At 48.5% G+C, this 20,670-nt stretch overlaps 1 protein-coding gene across 4 annotated transcripts in view; it reads left to right on the forward strand.

Moving 5' to 3' along the window:
* Nucleotides 1–20,670, forward strand: part of ZFPM1 (zinc finger protein, FOG family member 1) — a 127,507-nt gene that overhangs the window by 1,438 nt on the left and 105,399 nt on the right. Inside the window, exon 2 of one of the 4 annotated variants that reach the window (XM_065567322.1) lies at nucleotides 4,707–4,822. The exons of 2 other annotated variants lie outside the window; for them this stretch is intronic. In XM_065567322.1, coding sequence (XP_065423394.1) covers nucleotides 4,795–4,822 — 28 coding nt within the window. In that variant the 5' untranslated portion in view covers nucleotides 4,707–4,794. Of the gene's footprint in view, nucleotides 1–4,706; nucleotides 4,823–20,670 lie in introns of those variants that run through there. One more of the 4 variants, XM_065567323.1, reaches the window with a different exon arrangement.

The following is a 20,670-nucleotide window of genomic DNA, read 5'->3' on the forward strand; positions in this document are numbered from 1 at the left end:
GTATTGGGAGATCTTTAACTGGGATCATCTTATCGCAGATCTGCTCACTGTGCTGTGCATGTTGCTTTTTTAAAAATGCCTTTGCAAACCTTGTAACCAAAATTGTGCCCTGGTTATTCCCCCCGACCTTCCGTCCCTTTTACAGTGGGGAGCCCCTGTCCATCCCACCTCATTCTGCAACCACGATAAGATTTGGGAGAACTGATAAAGCGTTCTGATTAAAAGTTGCCATTGGATTGCTTTGTATTTCTGGCTCTGTCCAAGTTTCCCCTGGCTGATGATAATGCCTCTGGATTATCATTCTTTCCGAGATCCAAATTGATCAACCAAGGAGAATCTGATTTCAGATCTGGCAAAGATGAAAGAGATTATTGTTGCATATTCTTGGGAAATGCTATAAACTGCTGGAACTTTTCCACTGACAGGTTTAGCGACTTTTTTCTTTTCTCCTGATCTAAACTGGTGATCAGGCAGAGATGTTGGGGATAAAATTGGCCATCATGTGATAATATTGCTTTATCTTTCTCTTGAAACAATTGCAATACTGCGTTGCATCTACCTGTTTGCCTGCCTGGGGTGATTCTGCTGATAAGGCTGAACCAGACCTTTACAGCTATGGAAGTTAAAAATAGTTACTTTCAACTTCTGTCTGACTTTAAAAAAAGTTTCATCCAACTTCTGTTGCTTTCTTTTTGCAAACCTTGCTGCTGGTCAAGAAGTATCACCTTCTTGGTGGCATTAAGCAAATGGCTGGACTCCTATGTAACCATCCCATTTTAATTAGCTGAAGTGACTATACAAGCTAGTGGCAGTATCTCTGCATTGAACACTCGGCTGCTGAAATAACAATGCTGATCTTTTTCTTGATAAGTATTTCAGTATGTGGGATCTGCACTCGTTTGTGACAGGAAGTGAGTGCCCTTCAGGTCTGCCAAGACTCCACTGAGGAGGGTACATATTAATAGCATGCAAATGTGTCCTCCAGCATAGATCGGTTGCCAGACTTTATTTTAAACTTTCCATCCAGTTTGTCTGCGTGAGTTGTTAGGTCTCGGTGAACCACTGTTGTGCATTTGTTCTCAGCTCCTTTCTTGTCACCTCTGCAAGACGTACTCTGCTTAATAAAGGAGTAAAAGGTGATCTGAAGATGGATTGTGATGTTTGCCAGGATGGGCAGCGTTCTGAATGCATTAGCTGTACTGAAGGCTGTTCTATCTCCTTCCTCTTCTGCTTTCTTCAGAGATATGAAGAAATGATAAAGTGGGAGGCTGATCTCAGGCTGATGGTGATGGCCAAAACTGATTAAAAGCTGAAAGCTTGGAACCCTTCCTGTATGTGTCAACATGAAAACAGTCATTAGAGATGTCTAGTGCTGCGAGAATGGCTTTCTGCTGCTTGTACTGCACCCTCCTGAGGAGGGAAAAGTATGCATGAATCAGGGGTCTGGTAACTAGACTCCTAGAATGTACAAACGAGACCCGTTTCCATCAAGTCTATACTTACATCGGCTCAGCTGAAGCATTAAAACCTCCCCCAGATTCTTATCTGCTTATTTTATTTTTCCTCTGTGCTTCTCTGTTCTGCTTTTTTCAGCTTGATGTGAAATGCAGATAGCTCAGAAGGGAGATCTCGGGGAGCGCATGTGATTGCCAAAAGTGATAAGACAAAGATCAGATGCTGGATTATATTTAACCAACTGTTGGTTTGGTTTTCTTTTTCTTTTTAATGCTGAATGCTTTTTAATTTAACAAGCTCCGTAAATCCTACAATGCGAACAACTGTGTCCTTGGCCTGCCAGTCCGGAGTTGACAGGAAGGGCCAAAATCCTACGGCTTCTTGGCTTGCAGCATAACATTTTGGGAAAAGTGGGCTAGTGGCAGGCATCCTGTGAAGCATCGGTTAGAATTGCTCTATAAGGGGCATTAGAGAAAGGTGCTAGCAATGTCTGCTTTCGTTATCCCCATGGTAGTTTTGGCCTGGCTTATGCTTAGATAACATGTGGAGTTAAGGCATTAAAAAAGTTGATTGTAACTAGGAACTGATGCTAGTTCAGATACTTGATGACCATGCCCTGTGCATTCGATATTTAATTTTAGAGAGAATCCTTCTGCTGAGTGCTGCTTGAGTTGCTGTGCCTGTGACGGGTAGATTTTGGGGTGGGTGGCAACAGATCAGGTAATTCATCAGATTCCATTAGTGATGAAGGCTGTATTTCTCTCCCTCCCCCGCCATCAGTATTTATCAAAGCCTAGGAAAATACAGCGAGCTCAGATGCAGCTGCCTGCTCTTTTTCTGTGTGTCTTTTGTTCTGCTGTTAGATGTGAATGGCTGATAAGAGGCAGGGAGCTGATCTCCAACCGAGATAGCCTGTTACATTTATTAACTTCAAACATGGGAGTGTGGGCACATATAGAAAATGAGTGAACCTTTTGGCAGCTGTGTGTTCATGTAGTTACAGTTCTGGCTTTTTAGATGAGGGAAACTGATAAACAAAGAGATTGATCTCATGTTGCTGATGTGGCTGTGTGTGTCTTTTTTTTTTATTTATTATTATATTTTTTTTTACATTAACTTGAAGTGAAAATTCTCACAGTCATTGCATGGGCCTGCCTGTTTTTTCCCTTTCTGGTTTGCTCTCGGCTAAGTAGATCTGAATTCCTGATAAGCTCTGGGGCCTGATCTCCATACTGATAAAGATTGCCAAGTGAGATAAGGGCTTCTTATCTCTACCAACCAGACTGGAGCAGGATTTGCTACAATAACAAACACTGAAAAGAGGAGGCGAAAGGGCTCCAACAATTTGTTCCATTGCAAATATGATTAAGGCTGGCTTTTTAATTATCTGATGGGGGTGGTCTGCATTTACACTTATTTTATGGAGTGCTTGTGTGGAAAAAAATAAGTTTAATTTAGAAGATTTCTCTTTGGTGTCTTTTATCAGTTACAGATGTTGCATGAGTTTGAAGAAGGCTGACTTACTTTTTCTTTTTTGATTGCTATCTCCCAGGCTGCTACGCGACGTGTAGCAAAAATGTTAAAAGGAAAAAATATAGCACAATCATATATAGATTTGTGGATATTCTTTAATTGCTAATAGATGGTGCCAGATAGCAAGTGTGCTCTACATTGTTTAGACTGAGGTTGTTCAGGGCTGAGTGTTTTGTGTGTGTGTTTCATTTGTTTGGCCTAGATATCTTTATAATTCACGAGCCTGATTCTGCAGACCCTTACGCAAGTAAGGAACGGTGCAAGTAGCTCCACTGGCTTCAGTGGGATACAAATAAGAGTTAGACCAGTGAGTAAAGCTTGTGGAATTGGGCCCCGGGGGTCAGAACTCTATTAGTGGGGGAAAGTGGGGTGATCTGGTGGGTTTTTTTTTTTTTTTTTATTTGATGGGGGAGCATTGGCGTATGGAGAATAAGGGCTGCCTTTACTCAGAAGGGTCCCTGTGGCCCCAGACAAGTTACCCTGCTGAAGTGCGTGTGATTACTGGGAGTTAGCAGGAGTGGGCTCTTACACTCAATAGCCCTGACAGGAGTCCTTCACTTGCACGAGGAAAGATTTCTCATAAACTAGTAAGGATTACTCCTATGGCAAGGTTTTATAGGATTGGGCCTTCCCCGATAAACACATTCACATGTACTAGAGCTAGTTCTGGAAAATGGAAGCGAACTGCTTGTAATGGTTACAGTAGCCAGACTGGAGTCTATTTTTAGTTCCACTGCTTTAACCCCATGGCTTTTGATCCCTCCCGCCTGCCTCTCTTACTCTGTTTGTTTTCTGTCTGTTCAGTAATGTGCAAGTGGCTAATGCCTCCAGTTCTTGTGCTTCTCTGACGCTTCTACACTTCGAAGCCATTCCGGTGCCCCCAATTCGCAAGGCATTGTAGCCTTGTAGCAAGTCCTACTGCAGAGGACACCTGGGTTCTTTCCCCAACTCTGCCGCTGGTTCGCTCTATGATCTTGGGTAAATTGCTTCTCCTCTGTGCCTCGTTTTCCCCTTTTTCCAAACGGGGCAAATAAAACCTAATCTCCCTGGAGGCTGTTGTGACGCTTACTGAATGCTTGCAAAGCATTCTGGGACCCTCTGCTGGGTATTATGTAAGTAGCGTTACTTAGTTTATAATGTGTAACTGAGCGTAAATGCTAAACATGACGCAAATGGCCACTGGCATAAATGAGAACTGTCCTCAGTGAATTCTTTGATTACCGTTAGGTAACGGAAGCCCCCCCCCCCATCTTATTTTCTTTGTCTCCCCATCAAATAACTCTGGGCCAGGACCTCAGTTGGTGTGAATTGGTATCGCACCACTGAAGTCAGTGGAGCGGAGCTGATCTGTACCAGCTGAGGCATGTGCAGGAGGTGCTACGCCCCTGGTCTTGTGAAACAGCGATACTCTGCCCTCTCCTGTAACTCCTCTTCTCCTGGGACCTGGAGGCTCTGTTTGTGCCACGTGCTTCATGGCTGCCGGGGGAGGTGAGTAGGCCGTGGTGTGATGTATGACCTGGAACACCGCGAGTTAGAGGCACCATTGCTAATGCAACCCAGGCGCCCTGCTGTTGCCCCTAGACTGCCACGCTGTGCCTGTAATCCATGCCTTCCCTTGAGATTGCGCCCCCGTCCCCTCCAGTCTGTCCAAAATGCAGCCATGAAAACGTTCTCCTAAGCCTGTCAGCCCCACAATCACCGCCTCCCTTTCTCCGCAGCATCCAATTTCACTCTTCGCCCTCCCCTTGGGACCCATCTGAACCCCTCTATTGTTGCATTGCTCTGATCTGCCGCTGCTTCCCAGTGATGCCGGCCTCATGGACTGCTCCCACAGGTGGGTCTCTGCCTCCTTACAGGCCGGCCCCGCCCCTTTTGTGCCCCTGCAGGAAGTGAGCCAATAGCACATGGGGAGGGATTTTCGGAAAGCGCTCGGGGCTGGCCTCACTCGGCTCCTAGTGAAGGTAAAACCCTTGCTGGCTCCAGTGGGAGCAGCACTAGGCGATGCGCACGCCTGGAAAATCCCACCCCTGCCAGCTTCTAGTAAAGACAACGCACTTGGCAGAACCTCTTTGTCTTGCCTGCATCTGAACGGGGAATTCCATAGCTCCTGTTGCTGTTCCTCCTGCCCACCATTCATCCCCCTGTGCCTGAAACTTGGACTGTTCGTGTACAGAGCAGAGACTGCCTCTGTAAGGTGCCCTGTAGCACCCTCGTGGGCACTTTAAAATCGCCCATCTAATCGCTCTTCTCTCCACATGCAACTTGGCGCATCTCAGTGCGGATCATCCCTTCAGCATCTCCCCCTGGGCCTTGTTGCCTCCTGGGGATAGGGTGGTAAAAAGAGGTTTAAAGGCAGGGGTGAAAGTAAGTTAAAGGACTTACCGGTACGTCGGAGTCCTCGGGAGGGGCGTGGCCTCAACTGGAAGAGGTGGGGCCCTTAAAACAAGATTTAAAGGCCCCAGGTCCTTTAAATCACCCCCGGCGCTACCAGCTGCAGAGGCGTCTGGGAGCCCCGACGCTCAGGGGCGATTTAAAGGGCCTGGGCTCTGGCTACTGCAGCGGAGTATCACCACCGGAGCCCTGCCGCTGCCAGGGCCGGCTCCAGCATTTCTGCCGCCCCAAGCAAAAAACAAACAAACAAACAAAAAAAGCCGCGATCGGCGGCGGCAATTGGGGGGGAAGCCGCGATCGGCGGCGGCAGGTCCTTCGCTCCTAGAGGGAGTGAGGGACCTGCCGCCCCCGAATTGCCGCAGGTGCCGCCCCTCTCCCTTGGCCGCCCCAAGCACCTGCTTGTTAAGCTGGTGCCTGGAGCCGGGCCTGGCCACCACTACCCCAGGGCTCTGGCAGCGGGACTTAGGAGGCGATCTAAAGGGCCCTGGGCTCCAGCTGCTGCGGGGAGCCCTGGGCCCTTTAAATCGCCAGCCTGGGGAAGCCGGTCGGGTCCTGCACGGTGTACCAGCTCTTGCTGGTACGCCGTACCGTACTGGCTTACTTTCACCTCTGTTTAAAGGGGAGGAAGGCCTGAACCGGATTGTCATGTCCTTGACTCCACAACTCCCCTGCCGTTTCTATGGCAGCAAGACGGTCCCAGTACCGTTGATGGCACCTGTCAGAACCCTGAATGCTACAACCCATCTGCCCCAGAAAAGAATCATCCTTGTGAAATCCATCGGTGGCTATTTCCTGCCAATGAAACTGTTCCACCTCATGCTTTTCTCACCCTGTCTCCATGCTGTCCCCTCTGCCTGCATCCCCACTCCATCCTAGAGTACCAAGTACCCGTGCATGCTCTTCTCTCCAATCCCCTCTTCGTTTCTTCTGCAGGCACTCGCCACCCTGGTAAGCTGCTGTTACCCATTTGTGATATGAAAAGGCACGAGGGAGGGTGGCCTTGTGGTTAAGCTACTGGACTGGGACTTGTGGGGTCTGATAAAAATTCCCTGTTCTGCCACAGATTCCTTGTGTGACATTGAGCAAATCTTTAGTCTCCCTGCACATCCCTTCTCCATCTATAAAAGAGGGGCACTAATCCAGCCTTAGATTGCATAGTATCCACCATCCAGAGGGCTTTGATTTCTCTTTGAACCCTCTAGGTGCTGTAAAACAAACCCACCGATGACAGGGAGCACTTCCCTCCGAGTTTCTTGGAGTGTCTTGTGTTCATCTGCCTCGATTATCAACTCCTTTAGCTAGGTGGTATCTTTCCATCTCCGACAGCTCGTGTGCCGCAGATCACGCTGATCCATCAGAACATGTCCCCCTAGTGTCCTCGCTGGGTTGCTCCACTGCCACGTTTTGTGAATGGATTTTTTTCTAGGGCTGTCAAGCAATTAAAAAAATTAGTCACGATTAATCGTACTGTTAAACAATAATAGAATACCATTTATTTAAAATTTTTTGGATGTTTTCCACATTTTCAAATATATTGATTTGTTACAACACAAAATACAAAGTGTACACTGCTCCCTTCATATTATTTTTATTACAAATATTTGCACTGTAAAAATGATAAACAAAAGAAACAGTATTTTTCAATTCACCTCATATAAGTACTCTAGTGCCATCTCTTTATCATGAAAGTGTAACTTACAAATGTAGATTTAGTGTTACATAACTGCATTCAAAAATAAAACCATGTAAAACTTGAGAGCCTACAAGTCCACTCAGTCCTACTTTTTGTTCAGCCAATTGCTCAGACAAACAAGTTTGTTTAAATTTGCAGGAGATAATGCTGCCCGCTTCTTGTTCACAAGGTCACCTGAAAGTGAGAACAGGCATTCTCATGGAACTGTTGTAGCTTACATCACAAGATATTTACATGCCAGATGCGCTAAAGATTCATATGGCCCTTCAACCACCATTCCAGAGGACATGTCCATGCTGATGATGGGTTCTGCTCGATAACGATCCAAAGCAGTGCGGATCGACGCATGTTCTTTTTCATCATCGGAGTTAAATGCCACCAGCAGAAGGTTGATTTTCTTTTTTGGTGGTTCAGGTCCTGTAGTTTCTGCATCGGAGTGTTGCTCTTTTAAGACTTCTGAAAGCATGTTCCACACCTTGTCCCTCTCAGATTTTGGAAGGCACTTCAGATTCTTAAACCTTGGGTCAAGTGCTGTAGTTATCTTTAGAAATATCACATTGGTACCTTCTTTGTGTGTTTTTCAAATCTGCAGCGTAAGTGTTCTTAAAATGAACGACGTGCTGAGTCATCATCCGAGATTGCTATAACATGAAATATCTGGCAGAATGTGGGTAAAACAGAGCAGGGGACATACAATTCTCCCCCAAGGAGTTCAGTTAATTGACTCATTAATTTTTAACGAGCGTCATCAGCATGGAAGCATGTCCTCTGGAATGGTGGCCGAAGTATGAAGGGGCATACGAATGTTTAGCATATCTGGCAGGTAAATACCTTGCAATGTTGGCTACAAAAGTCCCATGCAAATGCTTGTTCTTATTTACAATGTCACCAGAAAGTGAGAAGCGGGCAGCATTATCTCCCGTAAATGTAAACAAACTAGTTTGTCTTAGCGATTGGCTGAACAAGAAGTAGGACTGAGTGGACTTGTGGGCTCAAAAGTTTTGCATTGTTTTGTTTTTGAGTGCAGTTATGTAACACAAAATCTACATTTGTAAGTTACACTTTCATGATAAAGAGATGGCACTAGAGTACTTGTATGAAGTGAATTGAAAAATACTGTTTCTTTTGTTTATCATTTTTACAATGCAAATATTTGTAATAAAAAAATAATATAAAGTGAGCAGTGTACACTTCGTATTCTGTGTCTTAATTGAAATCAATATATTTGAAAATGTAGAAAAACATCCAAAAATATGGAATACATTTCAATTGGTATTCTTTTGTTTAACAGTGCGATTGAAACTGCGATTAGTCATGATTAATTTTTTTGCGTTAATCACATGAGTTAACTGCGATTAATCGACAGCCCTAATTTTTTCCCCTTGGCACCAGTCGCTGCCGCACTCGTGGTGCTCAGTACGGCCTGTCCGGGATGTCTCTGTCTGAAGAGGAAATATTCTCCTCCACTTGAACAAATTAATAAAATTGGCAACTGCTTAGTTCTTCCTAAGAAGCCACTAGAGTGACTGGAGAGTATTGCAGACCAGCTGTTGGACTCTCCTCCTGTCTTAACTTCACAGTTCTATCAGTGATGTGCCTCTATTATGCCCACCCATGTTTACTTAGTTACACTGAAAGTGGAGGAAACTGAGTGCAGTTGGGCATAGCCCATTTCTTCAGACAGGGTTTTGGCTGTGCGGTGCCAGTGGCAGAACCTGTCTTATGGAATGCCAAAGCACATGTCCTTTTTTGGTTCCGTGGCAGGAGCTCTGCAGGGATGATACAGGAAAGGTGGCGAGTTAGAGCAGCGGATCTAGCATTTGATGGCTTCCAGGGCCCATGGGGAGGACGCACTCGCGTTATTTTTTTGTCTGACGTCCGATCTCCCCTGATGATCACCAGAGGGGTTCTCGGACTATACTTTAGCTCTCTGCCCTATTTCACTGTGCAGCCTTCCACCTCCAGGGCTGGAGGAAGGAGGCCTCTCGTATTCTCTCACCTGGCCCCCTATATCTTTCACGTCCCAAAAAGAATTTCTCACTTACCTGTCTTGCATCTAAAGCAGGGGGCCTAGTGGTGCGAAAGTGATAGCAGCTTGCTGGGAGACAGAGCGCTGCTATGGCCTTGCACCTACAAACACACCCCGTGGGGCTTTCCCTCTTAAACCAAATGCCCACAGTCGTTATAGTTGCTTGTCATTGTTTCTCCCTTGAGAGATGAAGAGAAATCCCTTGTCATTGTGCTCACCAGCCACTGGCAAGGAGCAAGAGTCACTTGCGCCCTGGGTTGTTAGAACCCTTTAGTCGTGGCAGGCTGCCCTCTGGATGAACTGGAGGGCCACTGAGGGCCAAAATTCAAGGTTCTGTTGCCCCGGATCCAAAGTCCATTGGCATTGCTGGACGAGGCCGTGGTTTCTCTCACTCACAGTGGAAGAATCCCCCTTCAGCCAAGTTGCCAGCTGATCAGCCAGGAGGTGGAAAAAAGTGCTATTTCCCCCCAGCAGGTTGCAGTCCTGATTATGCAGAGATAGGGTGACCAGATGTCCTGATTTTATTGGGACAGTCCTGTTATTTGAGGCTTTTTCTTATATAGGCACCGATTACCCCCCACCCCCTGTCCCGATTTTTCACATTTGCCATCTGGTCACCCTATGCAGAGAAGGTAACTTGATGATACAGGCTAGCCCTGCTCTCTGCAGAGAAGGCATGAATGGATTAATTCTCCTAACACCCCGGTGAGGTCAGGAATTATAATCCCCATTTTGCAGAGCAAGGGAGTGACTTGCCCCATTCCATGAAGGCAGTTACTGGCGGAGCTGGGAACAGACCAGCGCTCCCCAGCCTGATGGCCGAGTGCACAGAACCTGGGTTCGACAAAAATCAAAGCACTAAAATGAGCAAGAGACAAAGGAAATCTGATCCGATTCAGACTGCGTCCGTGCAGGTGGCAGACTGCCGCTGTTTCACAGAGCCCCAGCAGCTTGTGTGTGTGAGTCCCGATTGCAAACAAGAACTCCATTTAATCACAACTTTGTTTTCTGATTAAAATGAACCTTCTGGAGTGGGAGGGGCTTGTAGGTAGTCCGGAAGGATAAAACTTCCCGGACCTCAAACGTGAGACTAAATCGGTTAACAAACCGGACAGGAAGAAGCAGACTGCTCCTTTTTCTATGTGTTCATAGAATCATAGAATAGAATATCAGGGTTGGAAGGGACCTCAGGAGATCATCTAGTCCAACCCCCTGCTCAAAGCAGGGCCAATCCCCAGACAGATTTTTATCCCAGTTCCCTAAATGGCCCCCTCAAGGATTGAACTCACAACCCTGGGTTTAGTAGGCCAATGCTCAAACCACTGAGCTATCCCTCCCCCCCCCCCCCCCCCCCCCATGTGTTGAATGAGGCACTGTTGGGACAAATTTGGCTTAAAATGTAGGTGTGTTGGTTTTTTTTTTTTAAGCTACAAAATGAAATATAAAGATTATCCACCTGTTGAAAATGTAGGCCCCTGTAAGGCATCACAAATTGGGTACACCAAGTGACTCGTTGCTTCTGAAAATCTTGGCCCTTGGGAAGCTTTGTTTGTTTAAAGGTTTCCTACCATGTATGAGAGCCAAATATTACATCCCGGGGGCTAGTACCTCAGACTTTGAAACTGAAATTGACTAGAAACCGACTAGTCTGTCTGAATTGTCTGAGGTGAGAACTGAAAAAGGAAGCAAACAGTATAGATAGTGAAGAACAGCAATTTAATGGGGAAACAACATTAGTAGGGAAACTTTGTGGGTTTTTTTCACTGACTTGATTTAAAACCAAATCAAACTGTCGTCCCCCCCCCCCCCCCCCCCCCCGCGGCCGTCTTTAAAAAAAAAAAAACCCTGTAAAATTCGTTGTGGTTCCTGGAGCTGTTTTCCCAGGGCTTTCCTCTGTGTTGAGGTGTTTTAGTTAACAAGGCTGCGTGGGAGATCTTGACTCCAGAACCAGTGTTGCCAACTCTTGTGATATTTGGTGTGTCATCTTGAAGCCCCAGCTCCTGGAATCCTGTGATCATACAAGCCTCATAGCTTTCACTTAAAAAGTTTCCCACCCTTATGGTGGTGGAGGAAAGCTTGAAAATGTGCCCTGGATGTTACCCGAAGACTCCAACACCAAAAGGCAATTAAAAAAGACCCCCATGTTTATCACTATGTTAAAAACAAATGTACTTGACTCGTGATTTTTGAACACTGGAGACCGACAAGACAGACCTCCTGATTTATATTTCTCTTGAGTTCAAGTGTTTCCGTGGTAATGAAGTTCCGCCTTTGGCTCAGTGCAGCAGTAAAGACTCCTCGCTGTTCCTGTAGCAACATGTTTTTTTGGAAGGGATGAAATGCTGAAAGGAATGTAACTGTTGACCTTGGGCTGGAATAGGGTTAAGGAGTGTATATGTGAGTCACTTCAGATAACCGCCTTCCACTGCTTTTTTTCCTCCAAAATAATTCGTTATCTCCTCGCTCTCACATCAACATATTTCTGTGACATCTCCCATTCAACAGTGTAGAAAGGAAATGTGTTTCTCTAATTTGTTAATCTGATATATTATTTTTTTAATCTCGCCTGGCCGGCCCATCGATTATTTTTTTTTCATTAAAAAGAAATGAGGCCCCTCTTCGCCCCCTCCCCCAAAGTGAGAATTGCGTTAAGTTATGAATCAAAATTGCTGTAACAAACTGGCTAATGCGTACATGTAGCACTGCCCATGACTGGCTGGAATAAGAGCTGGGTCCTAGACCCCGTACTGCGAATAGAGATTATCCTTCACCTCGTGTGGCAGGGGAATGTGCTATTGGAGCAAGAAATTCAGAGATCTGTCCCCACAGCGGTGATGTGGTTGAGGGTAGCAACAGCTACCAAGATATATTTAACATTATTATTATTATTATTTATTATTATTATTCGTTTATTATCACCATGGATTTGCTGAGACTGCAAGTTGCGGGGAACGTGGCTGTAGAGAACCCCTGTCAGCAGGCTGCTTCCTGGATCATCTTGACGCCTTGTGGCAGGTACGCTACCATGCCAGCCGCGACTCCTGATCGCTGGGAGTGGAATAAGAGGGCTCCCCAAGATTTAAAACCTAATATCCTAGCTACTCTGGCTTCCAGCCCCATGAAAAGTGACCTAAATGTGCTCCAATCTCTGTGGCTCAAAGGTAGGCAGGTGCATAGGACAGTGTGTGGGGGGGGGGGACTTTGGCTGTAGTCGGTTATTGCCCTTCTGAGAGATATTGGTTACAGAGAATTTGTGTGTGTATGTGAGAGAGAGAGCGCCAGCACACTTGTGGAGGCTGCAAAGTATGCTGGGATGTGGCACTTCCTAAATTGCATCTCCAGGGTCCCTTCCCTCGGGCTCACGTTCTCTCTGTGGACCCAGGCCTGCATTTTGTTTGCAGGCCGTTGTCCTGTTGAGCGGAGCGAGAGGGCCGCCTCTCTGGGATGTGGCACCGGGTTCTCCGTGCGTGTCTCTCGCTCCCCCGCAGACGCGCTGCGGCGTGCAACTCAGCGTGCTGAAGGGTGTGGCCTGTGCCGTGGTGCTGCTTTCGGTGGTAAGCTCGAAAGCTGAAGCTGGTGGCAGACACGCTCCCTACAGCCCAGTTCTGCCCTCGGGCGGAAGTCCTTATGGTGCGAGGGCCTTAGCTCTGCTGCTGGCTGTGGTAGCCTTGGGCCCTGCAGCTCGCTGAAGGAAGCCCTTAACTAGCAGCAGAAAGGACGCTGCTGGCTAACCCTGCTGAATGTGGCTTGCACAGACTCTCTGATACTCTTCTGTCCTCATCTACCTATTTAATCAAACTCCCCATGCTCCCCTTCCAAGCCCTCCTGTCTGCCACGTCTCTCCCCATCCAGGCACTGTTTTCCTGGTTCTTGTCGGTTTGCAGTTTGGCTCAAAATGCCAGTCTGTGATTGGTGTGATTCGGGTTTGCTCCTGCCTGGCCCCACCTAGAACGAGTCGGGGTAGGACGTGATGTGTGTGACTTAAACCCATTCAGTAGACGGGGGGCGGGGGTTCTAAATGAATGACATAAAGGCGGCTTTTCTGCATGGTTTTGGATCTTCAATCTCTATTCAGCCAGCGTCTTGCCGTGCATGTTCGGTTCTGATGGCTGGCCAGTGGGCCTGTGGGCGGTGGATTTGGTCTTGGTTCGGTTCCCAGTGAGCGTGTTCCTCTCGTAATTCTGCCAACCGCAGCTGAAGCTGCTAACGGGGGACCCAGTTCAACATCAACCGGGGGATTTAGGATTGGCTGAGTCTCAGGGGTTGAACTCACCCCTTATCCCAGAGGAGGTCAAAGTTGAGACACGCCATTGGGGCCTGGAGGAAGGAAACTCCTGTCCATGCTGTACTTGTCTAATGGGTAAACAGAGAAGGGTTGTAAATCTGGCATCTTTCACTGACACAAAGACCTTAAATTTTCACTCGGGAGGAGAGGTGCTGACGGGCCAGTGCAAGAATCCGGGTGGAGAGGTGGCCCGGCATGCACATGCAGTGTTGTCACTTGTGCGTGCGGTTTCGGTGAGTGTACAGTCACAAATGGCTTGCACGGATTCCCAGCGAAATCTCTAGCTCGTGGCAGGTGCGTTTCCTGTGGCGGGTGCGATTTGAGTCGCCCATTGAGCCAAGAAGGCCTCTGGTGACATGTGCACCTCGAATGATTTCACACTTCTCTCTCTCTATCTTTCTGTCCCACTCCTTTACAAATGTTTGCAGAAGTCAGTTTTCATAGGAACCTCTGAGGAAGTCAGGCCCGCCTGCAATTACACCTGTCCTGTCCTTCTTTTAACCTCGTCTCACTTCTCTCTGTCCCAGGTTCCCAACCTGACCACTTCCCTCCCTGCAAGGGCCAGTGAGAACCGCCACTCTCATTTGGTGGCCTCTCCCATCCTTCCGTGCCTTATTCCTTTCTCTTTCAGCTGCAATTCCCTTTAGGGTGACCAGATGTCCTGATTTTATAGGGACAGTCCCAATTTTTGGGTCTTTTTCTTATATAGGCTCCTATTACTCCCCCACTCCCACCCCGATTTTTCATACTTGCTGCCTCGTCGCCCTAATTCCCTTCTACTCTTCAGGTTGTAACTCAGATCCTGCTCCATCGCGTTGGATGCCGTGCAAACACACAACACCGAAGGGTTCCTGCCCCACAGTCTAGGGCTGGTCAGCAGATCTTGGGCTCTGATGTCGGGCAGGGCCTGGGAGGGCTGTCTAACTGTAGCCCCATCGGAAAGAAGCTTCCCGTTGCTCTCCTGCCTGTGTGGCGCTGCCACGTGCCGAGGGCCTGCCACTTGGGTAGGCACCTCCGCACAAACCGGCTTGCACGAGTTATTCACTGTCTGACCAGGGTGGACTTTAGATGGAGTCTTTCAGATCTCTCCTTCCAGAAACCAAACACACACAATCCTGTCTTGCTCACCCGGGCTTGGCTTCCTTGCCCAGTTGACATGGTCTGTTCGGCCTGTAGCCTTTCAACCTGCTCCTCTTTAATTCTCCGGCTTTTGAATTGATTCATCTGGCTTTTTCTTCCCTCCCCCCCCCCCCCCCACTTTGCTTTTAAAATGTGCAGTTCAGTCGCTTACTCACTTTTCTGTCTCCCAGCTGAGGCCTCTCATGCAGGTTTCAGCTCCTATGATAATGCAGAAAGTTGAACTGGCCCCATTACTGCGCTGCGATGGTTGAATTGATAACGGCTTGATAATGGTGGAGATAGCCGATGCTCGGTAGCCAATAGTTCTCCCTCTTCTCCCATTAACATTCCCCACCACGGATCGGCTGGGAGCTGCCTATCTGCTCTCCATTTCCACTCCTCCACTAGATAAGAATGGAAATACTGACTTCATAGCTCACTGATTAAAGTGTCTGGATTTCTTGATAATACACAGATAAATTATGTTTTTCAAAAAGAAGGTAGGGAAGGGAGTGCGAGGGGAGGGGGGGGAACCGTTCAGTCCATTTTTATTTTTTCTCTCTCTCGCTGTGCCCCACGTTTTCTGCTGTGGCAAGCTCCAGCCCTTCCGGAATAGGGGTTTTTCCTGCTAGAATGCATCCCGCCCATCAAAGATTTGCATGTGTTTTGATTCCGCTGCCATTGAAACACTGGTGCTGTGAACGGAGGGTAAAGCGGATACTAGTTGATTGAGGGGAAAGGCGAGCTCTAGGTGCCAGTTTCGCGTGGGTGAGATGGGAAGCCAGGGGCCGATCATTCTCAAACTGAACAGGGGAACCATTCATATCCCAGGCACTATTTGCCAGGCAGCCCAGCCAGGACACACTCTGTATATCGAATTGTAACTTGAATATGCCTTAGCTATGGCACCTGGGGTCAGGAGCCACTTAAAACCAAGCAACACACTAAACGCCAGTCGACAGCACAAATAATTCCCTCTGCCCTGACACCACAACCCCCGTTCCGAAGCCTCCCCAGGAGTGACCCATGCTAGGATAAACGTGGGTGCAGGAAGAGGTGCCTGGCTTATCCCTTATCAAAACATCCTACCGGCAAGATCCAAACCGCAGCGCTAGCCCCATTGTCGGCGGTAATGTTTCAGGCCGTCGCTGCTGTATTTTTATACTGTAGGGCATTGTCCGTTGGTCAGTAACCTGACCCTGGTGGCCTGCTTGTGTAAGCAACCCTGCGTGAATAGTGCCTATGCAATGGGCGTGTCATAGAGATATTCCCCAGCCGCTGCTGGGTGTGCATGACTCTGATGAATCTAGGCCATTTCCAGCAGGGATTTGTCAAGCCAGAGCTTTGAAGATTTCAAAGCTTTCTGATTCTCTCCTCCGCCCCAATTTCAATGTAGTCTCTGACCCATCAAGATTCCCCATCAAGGGGGGGGGTTGCCTTTGTAAAGAGATTTTCTTTTTTGCGCAGGGGGTGGGGTGGAAAGAGGAGCTGTCAAGCGGGGAGAAGCTCATGAGAAGAATACATTGATTTGCCAGCTGAATCCCTGCCCTTTTACCCAGTGGCAATCAAACCTACTTCTGTAGCCATCTAGCTTTCATCCTGGGATCTGATGTCAGGAGCTGTGGCTTCCCCCCGGCTTGCTGCTAAACTGTGCCATCCCCTTCTCCTTCCAAGGGCGAGCGGGAACTTGCCCGCAGGGAATGGGCGTAGGATTCACAGGGAGTCTTTGTCTGTGGCTGGCTCTGGGGCTTCCCAGCAGGATCTTCCTCTATGTGCCGTGCTTCAGATGCGCCCAGCAGTGCTGCTGGACAGGAAGTGGAAAACACAGTATCCAAGAGAAATATCCGAACTGGAACTAGTCTAGAACATTGGGGCTACCACTACGGGGTGGTTAGGAATTGTCATGGGATCGCCAGTGATAACTAGTTGGAAAGCCTGTGTTTTAGGTGTCCTCCGAAACTAGAGCCACCGGTAGATGCAGAAGGGGACTGCACGTGGTGGGGCGTTGGTGACCCAGGGACAGGACACCTGAGTGGAAGCTGTTGTTTCACTGTGACCTTGGGGAAAATCCCTTAAGCGCTTAGTGTACGTCTGTGAATAGGGATATGCAGGGCTGCCCAGAGTATTCAGGGGGCCTGGGGTCTTCAGCGGTGGGGGTCCTTCTGCTCTGGGTCTTTGGGGCACTTCGGCGGCAGGTTCCGGAGCAAGTGAAGGACCCGCCACCGAACTGCCGCCGAAGACCCAGAGCGGAAGCCCTTGCCGCCGAAGACCCGGAGCGGAAGAAACTCCAGGTCTTCGGCAGCGGGTCCTTCACTCGCTTCGGGTATGTTCGGCGGCACTGAAGGTCCTGCCGCCGAAGACCCGCTGAAAACTCTCATGGGGGGGCCCCTGAAAACTCTCGTAGGGGCCTGGGGCAAATTGCCCCACTTGCCTCCCCTCTGGGCCGCCCTGGGGATAAGCCATACAGACCTCTTGCAAAGCACATTGCAGTCTGCGGATGAAGCATTACGTGGGTATAAAAAACACAGACTCGGGAGATAGTGACCCATTCTGAATCTCCATCAGTACTTCCTGCTGCACCTTGAGCTTTCCTTCCGGGTCTCCCATGGAGGTCTGCGTCAAGCCAACTCTGCTTAGCTTCTAAGGTCTGTTGGAATCACAGCTCATGGTTCTGTGGCTGCAGGTCATAACACTGATGCAAAGGTGCTTGGTGGAGAACTGAACTGGAGTGGGCAAAGTTAGGGTAAAAAACCCCACTCCTGTAATGATGGCTTTTTAACTCGCTGCCTATTCCCAAGTCACAGAATGGTCTAGTGGTTAGAGCCAAGAGACAGGGTCAGGAGGCCTTGATCCTAGCACTGCTTTTGACACTGATGCCCTGTGTGATGCCTGAGTTTCCTGGTTTGTACAACGCGGCTATCAATTAATACCGGCCTCCTGGAAGGGTTGAGGCTTAGTCTGTTAGTGGCCGCTGAAGGCTCTGACACTTTCATATGAAAGTGGGTTTACAGATGCCAAGTATTAATATGATCTCAATTCCTCTGTTACCACTTTGTTATGAAGTGACTGGCTCTCCTGTTGTTTATTTGTCTAGAGTAGTGCTAGAGACCCTGACTGAGATCAGGGCCCCGTTTGCTGGGTGAGAGACACCTAGTGAGAGACCCTCCCTACCTTAAAGGGCTTAGGCCATGTCTACACTACAAAATTGAGTCGAGCTAACTTACGTCCGCACACAGCCTCTGCAGCGGTTACTTTGCTTGTGCGTGTCTACACTTCGCTCCTCGTGTCAGCGGTGTGCGTCCTCACCAGGAGCGCTTGTATCGATTGTACCGTTAGCGTAGGGCATCATGGCCAGTAACAGTCGACGTAAGCAATGCAGCATCTCTACTGACGCTGCATCGACCTAACTGCCTTGACTGTGACTCTAGGCCACTCGTGGAGGTGGAGTTATTCAGTCCGTATAGCGGGACAGTTACGTTGGTGGAAGCAACGTTTAAGTATAGACGCTTTTTCATAGGTAGGTCCACATAAGCTACCTTGTTTTAACCGAACTATGTAGTATTGACCAGGCCGTAATCTGAACAGACAAAGTGTAGGAGATGGAACAGGTACAGCGAGATGAAGTGATTTGCCCGGGATCACATGGCAGATCTAGGGCAGAGGTGGGATTAGAAAGCATTTTTCCTGAGTCCCAGTCCAGTCCAAGCACAGGACCATGCAGCCCCGCCTTTCAAGTGCTCTATGTCCCATTGAAGGAAAGCTTTTCCTTTCAAGCCTTGAGGATGATGCAGTCTGATCCCAACAAAAGCCACTGCAACAAGTGTCTTATGAGCTTGACTGATTTGTTAATTGGAGTTGGGGGAGGGGGGATTGCAAGGCTATTGTATGGGCGGGTTGTGGGATTGCCACCCTTACTTTTGCACTGCCGCTGGCGGCAGCGCTGCCTTCAGAGCTGGGCGGCCGGAGAGCAGCGACTGCTGGCTGGGAGCCCAGCTCTGAAGGCAGTTCTGCAACCAGCAACAGCGCAGAAGTGAGGGTGGCTTGGTATGGGGTGGGTTGTCACTTTTGGGGTAGGGGGGCAGGGCCAGCCTTACAGGTGAGCAATCAGCCAGGATGCCGTAGTCACGGGGAGCACCGTGGTCACCCCCTACACACACAGCCCCCGAGTACTGGGCTTAGAGCCGGAGAGGGCAGGGCTGGGAGCACCCCAGCCAAGGGCTCCTACTGTACACCGAGCTCCATGCTCCCATCTCCAGGAACCTCCCCCAGCTGCAGGAAGCTGTTGGTGGTGGCAGCGCAGCCATAAAGGTGGCAATACCATACCACGCCAGCCTCATGTCTGGGCTGCTGCTGACAGCAGCTGCTGCTCTCTGGCCGCCCAGCTCTGAAGGCAGCAGTGTAGAAGTAAGTGTGGCAATCCCACGACCCCCCTACAATAGCCAGATTTCACAGGGAGACCAGATTTCATGCTCCGTGATGCTTTTTTCATGACCGTGAATTTGGTAGGGCCCTGGTTATTCACTTCCCAGCAGGGAGCACTGCTTACGGATATATGGATGTGGCAGGTCCCCTTTCTGCGCATGTCTGTCTGTAAAATCTCTCTGATCAAACCTGTTCCATCTTCACTTTCACAGTGAAGTCCCGGTAGCTCGCTGCTGATGAGCTACCCTTCACTAACGCACTGTTGTATGCAACCTGCCTGAAGCTAGCAGCCCTGCGATGCCTAACCACGCAATCTGTTTCCAGCTTTCACACGGCGGTCACAAACAACAGGGCGCTTGGAACACTGAGTGCCAAGAGCCCATGGTAACCCAGGTGAAAGTCTGGACTCTATTTTGAGCCAAAAATGGGTCTGGATATCTGTCAATTGTAACCTTTCATTTTCCTCGCTAATATTCCTTCCACACTTCTGAGCGGTAATCCTGCTTTTTAATTTGTACCGCCACGGTTGGCTGCATTCACTGCACTGTCAGGAACCACGCTCCCCTTCCAGCTTGGGTACTTACATGGCACCAATCGCTGTAGGGTCTGAGCGGCTTACAATCTTTACTGTATTTATCTTCACGGCACCCCTAGGAGGCTGGGCAATGCTGTGATCTCCATGGTATGTATGTGGGAACTGACCCCACAGAGAGACTAAGTGACTTGCCCAAGGTCCCACGAGAAGTCTGTAGCAGAGCAGGGAATTGAAACTGCACCTCCCAAGTCCTAGGCTTGTGGATCATTCTTTCTTCACGCTGCCAAAATGTCCTAGAGCTGCTGCTTCCTTTGGCCTGTAACTGAGTCTCATCAACTCTGGGGCGAGTTAAGGCAGCAAGTGGGGCACGGAGTCAGCGTGAAGTAGGTGAGTGAGCTTGAAGGGATGCTGGGTTCTGCAGAACACAGTCTGCTGAATTCTGTTGTGCATAAAAACACATGGCTTGGATCTGGGTCCTATTTTATTTGACTCATATTCCACTCTGCTTCCCCTGAAGTTTCCGGGGATCCCACCCTGCCCGCACTTACTACAGATTGTAATGCTTGTTACCTGGACTTCCTGGTAGCTTGTTAGTTGAATTTCATGGTAGCTACTGCAAGTAGTTCTGTTGACTTCATGGTAGCAAGCGCTGTTTCAGTCTGCAGGACTGGAGCGGCTCATCACTTACAATGCCACATTTTTAGAGTAGTGATGAGGCACGCTGTCATCCCTGGCCAACAGATAATAAAAATAAAGACCCAAACTTTCTTGAACTTGGTTGCCTAAAGTTAGGCTCTTAAACCTGTAATTGGGCACCTAGAATTGTGTGTCTCTCTTCCCCCTCCCCCCCCCCCATCCGCCCCCCAATGCAGAAAGTACAAATCCTCAAAAAGCCAATAGGGCACTGCGCATGCTCGGTACCGTTTGAAAATCAAGTCACTCTTAGGTTCTTTAATCTATATTTAGGTCCCCTGCTTTTTGGCGCAAATGAGGAGGGGGAGCCTCTGGCTTCCAAACTTTCAGCGTCTTGCGCTGGGAAGGTATCGACTGAAAATCTAAGTTTGCTTCATCTAAATATAAAACTAAAGAGCAAACAGTATAAAGTTCATTTTTAATGTGCTGCCCCATTCCGGTTGGGCTGTTTTCTTTTTTTCTTCCTTTTTTTTTTTTAAAGGAACTGTGATAAAAAGCAGCGATAAAGCCAGGAC

Source organism: Chrysemys picta, chromosome 14 (assembly GCF_011386835.1).
Source record: "Chrysemys picta bellii isolate R12L10 chromosome 14, ASM1138683v2, whole genome shotgun sequence".
Lineage (NCBI taxonomy): Eukaryota > Metazoa > Chordata > Testudines > Emydidae > Chrysemys > Chrysemys picta.